At 30.3% G+C, this 8,239-nt stretch overlaps 1 protein-coding gene across 1 annotated transcript in view; it reads right to left on the bottom strand.

The window, feature by feature from the left end:
• Nucleotides 1-741: 741 nt before the first annotated feature.
• Nucleotides 742-8,239, bottom strand: part of for (cGMP-dependent protein kinase for) — a 308,955-nt gene continuing 301,457 nt past the window's right edge. Inside the window, exon 18 of the mRNA XM_090404405.1 lies at nt 742-3,288. Coding sequence (XP_090260531.1) covers nt 3,190-3,288 — 99 coding nt within the window. The 3' untranslated portion in view covers nt 742-3,189. The remainder of the gene's footprint in view (nt 3,289-8,239) is intronic.

Here is an 8,239-nt window from a genome sequence, read left to right as displayed (position 1 = left end):
GAGGAAAGATTAGCTAAACAAGTTGTCTTTGCCAGGATGGCAAGAAAAAGATCCAGAGGAAGACCAAAATGTAGATGGATTGATACATTAAAAAGTGCCTTAGAAGACAAATATATAAGATCTGATAATACTAGAATGTTGACAGATAACAATCTAATCTGGAAGAAAATTGCTGATAGGGAGTTAGTAATGATGCAACTTTTTATGTGGTACTGTCAGTGGTTAAATTCATCCGGGACCCTCCCCCGGAACTTTTTTATTCACTGGACATGGACCCAGAAAATTTAAGGTAATTATGCCTACATTATTGTGTTATTATTCAACAACTGTTTACAGTTTTTTGAATGTGTATATAAAGTCAATATCAACAGTCGCTTGATTACGATTAATATGTTAGAAGTAATATATTAATTTGTATACAAATTAATATTCGTTTAGATTTTAACCACTGAGTACTATCATAATATTCACCGGAACAATGTTCGTGATGAAAGAATTTATGAGTATAGAAAGAAATGGAAAGCTTTGATCTGCCTGACCTAACAAATCTATTGGAACAATTGTTCATGAAAAAGTTTTAACTTATGATCTGTAAATTTAAGAATACAGCAAAACAGTACCACTGTAAACACTTATTTAATCAAACACTATTATCAGTATAAAACAGTGTTTCCTTTTTCAATATTTAATTGATTCTTCTGAATTTCAGTGTATGCAAATGAATTAATGATTATGACAATATAAAACAAAAATTTCAACAATTATTTATTTCATAAAAACTGAGCCATTGGGTTTTCAACTAAGATTTTTTTTCCCTCCCCTCTCTGTTTCAATATACAAATAATGAATACTTTCATTATGCACAGTCCTGAGATATTTTATACAAAAACAGTTCACAAAAGTTCTTCATAACAGTTTTTCTTGAAATACATAACAAATAGTACTTCTATAATATCAGTTTAATAAAATCCAAAATTATTAAAGTCAATTGATTAATTGCTAAAATAAGTGGCACATGCTGTTTGTTCTCTTCAATACAAAAGAATCATAACTATTGACATTAAAAAAAAAAGTAATTCAGATATAATTTCTTAAATATTTGTTCCCTCCCCTTTTCCATTTTGAAGTTTTAAAATTTTTATAACAATTTTAGGACTTCAAAAATGGAATAATATTCATCTTTTAAAGCTAAACATTTTCAGTAAACTGCAGAAGACAATTTTACAAATTTTAAAGAGCACATCTTAGAAATTACTAAAAGATTTTCTATGCTACAAAAAATATTATAACACAATACAGGAGAAAATAAATTAACAAATTAACCGTTTAGTTTATTTTTAAGAGAAATTACTTTTTGTCATTCTTAGATATTATGATTTTTATTACGTGAATAATATATGGATGTGAAATGTAAGAAAAATATCCTAATTTTTCAAATGCGTACTTTAATATTTAGGAATAATATTTCAATCACAGAAATTCTATTTGATCACATTCATCAAATTTACCAGTTACAGGAAAGCATGTTAAATGCTTATACTAATACACAAGAATTAACAATTTCTGATATTTATCAGTCTACATAATATTCATTATTATGTAAAAATATCTGTTTAACTGCTATTTAGTAGCTAGAATGTAATGCAAAGACGAAAAAACATGAAACTTTTAAACAATGAATGCATTCATTGAAAGAACAAAAACAGTTTGAAAGGAGTAAATAAATATATTACTATTTAACATTTTGACCCTTGGTGTTATTTTCAATACATACTACTCTACAGTTTTAGCATGTGTTATACACTATTTATAAAGGAGGACTTACAGAGAATGCAAATATAGGTTGCAATAAATAAGAGTGTGAGACAGAAAAAAAAAAACATATAAAGTAATTTTGCTTATTATCTTTTATATATATATATATCATTGAATATTGCTAAAAACAACAGCAAGTTATATTAAAATCTTCTGTTAACAATATATATGCTAATAAGTCTTATTAAAAAAAACCCGAGATTTTTATATTTTTTAAAGTATTAATTTAATTTGAATTCATATTATTCAGCTGAAACCAAATCCAGCCAACTAATTTGCATTTTTTCTGCACTTTTATTGCATTATATTTCTTTCTTTCCATTTTTCAAATAAAATTTTTTTTCAAAAAAATAAAGAATTTTTTTAATTACACAAAAAAATGCAAAGAGCTATACTAAAAATTATAGCACATAATATCAATTTAAAATTAATTACAGGGAATATTAACACACTCATTTTTAATTGAAAAAATTATTTTTTTAAGTAAAATGTAGGTTATTACAAATTAAATTTAAATCACCTATTTCGCTCTGTTAGATAGGATAAAATATTGCTCTTGTCATTCCTGATATAAGACTTCTGCTAAACATCATGTCAATAACACAAAATTTTTTTTAAAATGTTGTGTGTTTTGTGTATGTTGTAAAATGTTGTGTATTTTCTCCATATTGTATCTTTTAAGAACAGATACAGCATGTCCATTAAAAAAAAAAACAAAAAATAAGTAGATAAGCATTTAAAATGATCCCTATTAGATTAATGCTGTTTTCATCAAAGACAGCACACATTTATATAAACAATTCAATACATAATTTATTTCCTATTAATGCTTCTGTAGTTAATCTTTCAATGATGTAGCTTCAAAAAAGTGATAACATAAATATTCAGATAAAATGAAATTATTAAAAAAAAACTAACTGAAATCTCGAAATCAAATTATTTGATTTCAAGATTTCAACAAGATTGATTAAAACAAATAAGAACAAAATTCAACAAGAGATTGATTAAAACAAATAAGAACAAACTTTTTTTTCAATAAACAACTTTTGACTGACTGCTGAAGAACATCTGTATAATCTGTTTGCATTACCGAATCTCCGGCTTCAATAATACACTTACTCATTAAAGTGTAGCCAATGTTTTATACACATGGTATGCTGAAGTGAAAAGCGAGTCTTCAACATAAAACCTCGGATGTTAATGTACTGTGATGTACTTATTGTCCATTATATAATTAAATCTTTACATAGTATTTACATCTTTTATAGAAACCAACATGCATTGTTGATTTCCTGGTGACCTTTCAAAGACAAGATAATGTATCCTGTCTGAATGGTATAGTGAAATCAAAATACTTCTCCTAAGTACAGGGAATCAAAAGTCTGTATCCCAACCAGAAATATCATCAGGGGGTATGCCATCTGTATCAGGCGGATAATGATCAAAGTTTGATGTATCAACAGAATTCATAACCTAAAAAAACAATAAAATCAAATTTTAAATATGGAAAATTCATATAACATATTCAAATAATGTACAATTATCATTAAAATATTATGCAATCACTGACAACATATTAAACCTGTTCAATTGATTTTTTGTTTGGACTGGGTAGTGTAGTATTATTATTTACTTTTGGTTTATATGACTTCCATCCATGAAACGTTGTCAATCTATAGTATATTAGTAATCACAAGTAGTACTAAAGGTTTTTTTTCTATTTTTATTAATTTTATATATATATATTTGTATTTTTATTTATTTACTTATTTTTCCTGATTACTTATATAATTAGGAAACTCTAATTAGGAAACTCCAATAAACAGGGCAGTGGCCTCACACCAGGCAATGAAATTCATTTCTGACTAAACATCCAAATCCATGGCAGGATTGATACCTACCCTTTGGTTGGAGAGTGGATATGTTACCAATTGTTCAACATGAATTTTTGTTTTTAACTGTTTTGCCCTAACATAAGCAATGAGTAAATATCACCACTAACCTGACAACAGAAGCAAATATGATGAGACATATCTGGCTTTTTGTACGTGAGATACTATTTAGCTTTCTGTATTTGGAGATACTGAGATAATGCTTAAAATTTTTTTTCTATTTTTTTTTTTATTTTTTTTTTTTTACAAGAGAGACCTTAATAAAAGCAAGTCTAAGAACTGAGTGATTATAATGTAAGGCAATATTCACTTCCTAAGGAACATGTTTTATATTATAATGGATAATTATGCAACTTCTGATGATCACATACAAAAAAGAAGTCATCATATGTATAAACTTATACTTTGTTTGCTTGTGATAGGTTAAAATATGGATTAAAAATGTAAACATAACTTCGTGTTAAGTATTATATATTTATAGTATATAAATATATTATTACTGTGAATTGTGTGTGACAAAATAACAGTGCCTCTCTTCTCAATACCACTTCTATACGGTTATTACTCTTCAAAAAGTAGGACGCTTGACACAAATTAAGACTTATTTTGGTACAATGCCACAAGGAAATCCAGTAGGGGCAGAGAGGAGGAGAATAATATTCTGCTTCTATCCTTGGTTGTCTTTTAATAGGTGCCTATCAATTCCATGCGATAGTCATCCTGTAGCAACAAGAAGGAATCTTGGTTACCTGGTAGAGAGGGAAAAAATTATGCCCCCCCCCCCCCCTTAGGACTGGATAACTTATTAGTCCTGCTTAAGAAAGAGCCCAAAACATTAGATTAAAGGGATTTAAACTATATATTTTTCCCGACTAATAAAATACAGGACAGTCACTCAACATATGAAGGCATCAGCAATAGGTATATATAATATAATACATACAGGCAAATCACCAGCAAACACACTCAATTACCAATCAAAAATAATATTACATAACAGGAAGGAAGGATATGTGCACTATATAGATGGAAGATACTGATGTAATGTGTAGGATTTGCCCTTTAATAGAAACATATGACAAACTTATTTCAATTTAAAAAAAAAAACATGAGAATAGGATGCACACTAAAACTATAAAGTCCTTTATTTTTTCAAGTGTTATTTTATACAAACATTTCACAGGTCCTAGCAGAATCTTTGCAGAAATAAAATAATAATAATAATAAAAATAAATAAATAATATCAAAAATAAAATAACATTTTGTTGACACATTTACCAAACATTGTACCATTTTCTGGGAATTAGCCCATGGCAATTTGATGTAGTTCAGCAAACCATGGTTTCTTGCATCAAGTTTCTGACATACTCTTCTAATTGACAAGAAATTGTACCAAATAATTCTGTATATGGTGCAGTCATGATGAGTATAACATTACTTTTGCCTTTCACCTGGAAAGACTTGGGTTTGAATATCATCTAAAATATGAAGAAATCTTTATAATCACTTTGCATATGAAGGTGAATTAACTTGTGTCATATGGAGGTGATAGGGTTTTTCCACCTAGAAATATTAGTTTCTCATCTGACAAAACAGATAAACTGGCTGTAGAGCATATGCAATTAACAGATACAATACTCTAGTCTCATGGACTTTGCATTAATTTTAATGAAATCAAATGAAAAATGATTTGATTTATTAATAAAAACTTTCTGATCTACAGTCTATAACTGATCTGACTTTAAGTAGATAAGGGTATTATTTCATTGTTGGAAAGGAGGGGGGGGGGATAATAACAGAATAAACATTGCCTAAAAACCAAGGACACTATCTGGTGTGTGTATGCAATCATACTAAAGCTGAAGAAGCACCCAATAACGAACACCTACACATACGCCAAAAAAAAATAAAAAAAATCTAGAAATGCAAAAATACACCTACTTCCTGCGTGGGACTAGCAAATAGCTCTAACTTAAAAGTAAACACACAAGTGGATATGAAATTAATTTATTTACTAATCAGTTATCAATAATTAATTTTTATGCTAGATTACACAGAGAAGATTGTAAGTTTATGTTATTAATACTGGGCTAAGTATTAATCAAACCTTGCCTTAAACTATTCAATGTTTTCACATTTATCACACACTCTGGCAATGCATTTCACTTAACAAACACTTTCCATGCAAAGAAACTTTCTTCTCACTTCTCTGTTTATAGCCCCCTTATACATATTCCATGGATAAGCACTTGTAATATTCCTGTCTCCCTCTATTGTATGAAAAATCTCTTCCACATTAATACATTAATCTGGTAACAACCTCTTATGTATTTTAATTATATTACCCATTTTTCTTCTGACTGAGCTCTACAAATGATATTCTCACCTTCCTCCCCTAAAAAACCCCATATCTGACACCACCTAAATCATTTTCTCTGGACTTTTGCTAATAGCTCATCATCCCCTTGAAAACCAAGTGATAAAATCTGGTTTTCATGGGAGCCAATATCCTACTTAACTCACTAACCTACCTATGTACCAGTTTATTACTTATAATCTAGAGCTTCCATAGCTCAGCCGGTATAGACAAAGCTCTCTGGTCAGAAAGTGGGTTCAATTCCCATCCATACGTGAGGAAAATTTATCTGGTCTTTTGATGAAAGGTGAGTTAGTCTCATATGGAGGTAGAGGGTTTTTTTTTCACCCAGAAACTCAGGTTTTTCATCCCCAGAACAGGAAAACCAGCCCTATGAACATACACACAGATTACAGTCAGAAATACTTAAGACCCAGCCATAGACCTGATTCATCAGCTATATGCCAGTCCTGATGGGGGGGGGGATATTGAGTTGGTGCTGCACCTCCCCATAAAAGGAGCTCGCAGCCATTGTATCATGATAAGAAATAAAAATTACTTATAATCTCATTACTATAACATTATTATTATTATAATTAATCCTCATTTAGTGAATCAGGAGCCTCCTGGTAACCTAGCACATAATCCTCACATACTCTGCCAGGTCATACCTGGAAAGGGAGTCCGAGAAGCAGTTTGTCGGAAGCATTGCCAAGGTCATGTCACATTATGGCATGGAGACTGAGTTGTTTTCTGTATAGATGTTATAGCCAAGAGTCTCTCCTCTCACTGCATATCTTCATTCTGTCCTTCCATCTAACCATAAATGAACAATGAAACTTACAAACACTGATAATGACAATGCAGTTGCATTGTCATTATCAGTGGCAAAAACATCGAAACAAAAAGACACAGCATACAAATCACACTAGAATGCTGAAAAAAAACTTACTTTCACATCCACTTGACCAACATCTGTGGCATAAATTACATTCATTATCACTCAAAGTTATCAAAACCAAATCTCCTACACTTGACAGAAATCCAAATTGCAGATACATCAACTGCAGTCCAACTTAAATGTCCAAATTACATGCATTGATTCCTTTTGCCATGAGGATGATATCTGTATCTTTATGAGATATAACAATGCTTAGCAGATAATGGCCAATTTAGAATTCTCTGCTTTTGACCTCTGGCTCAAGGTTTCCATGGCCCATTTAGTGACATTTATGTACTGCATTTACTCCATTCTCCAAATACTCCTGAACTCTTTTTAACCAGTTCTCCTTCCAGATACACTGTTAATATTACCGCTCCTCTCAGTAACTCAGATCATAATCGTGTGCAAGTCTTCTCTCTCACAGAATGCTTTTCCTCGAATCATTCGAACTTTACGTTCTTTGGCACTTCAAAAGTACTGAGTGGGACAATCTTCAGAACTTCTATACTCATCCTTACCACATTATAACTATTGCTTCCACTCTTCTGACCCAAACACCCACTCTGAGCAAATCATAGAAATAACCCTCACTGGCATGAAGATCTTCCTCAAAACTCTCATCCATTTTCCAAGCCCTGATTCAACAATATGTGATATTTTGTTTTCATTTAACCTCTTAAGAAAATGGCAATTCTGATTGGACTTTATTGGGACTGTTTCATTCAAATAAATGATATTATTGTACTATAATTAAAAGAAACACAAACTGATATATAAAATAATGAGTGAAGTTATATTTATTGCAGTTATTAAACAGTTTCATTAATATGTAATAGTTTTTAATTATTGTCTGTAATCTATATAATACAATATGCATGGTATTAAAATTAAAAGTTATAAAAAAATACAATACATTTGACACTTCTCTGTTCCAGAATTGTAAATTTAAAACTTAGGAAATGTCTCAAGCTGTTTTTCCTGGAACTTGAGACAAGAAAGATTCAAAACTTTCCTGAGAGTTTCATCCTTGGAATTCCCAGGACAGAAACCCTTTTTACAATGCATGATTCCTTTCAATTCAAGGGTAGTTTGTGCATTTGTCAGACTTAACATCTCATGCCAGAGAATGACAAATTTGGAATCCCTATTTTTTTGACATTCTCTGGCTTCAACTTTATCAATCCTATTGCATTCACTATTATGCTCTCCAAACTCTGATAATCCCTGTGTGGG

The sequence above is a fragment of the Typopeltis vanoorti genome, chromosome 14 (assembly GCF_054136105.1).
Source record: "Typopeltis vanoorti isolate ZY-2024b chromosome 14, IOZ_Tvanoo_1.0, whole genome shotgun sequence".
NCBI lineage: Eukaryota > Metazoa > Arthropoda > Arachnida > Uropygi > Thelyphonidae > Typopeltis > Typopeltis vanoorti.
This window is presented reverse-complemented; position numbering and strand designations above follow the sequence as displayed.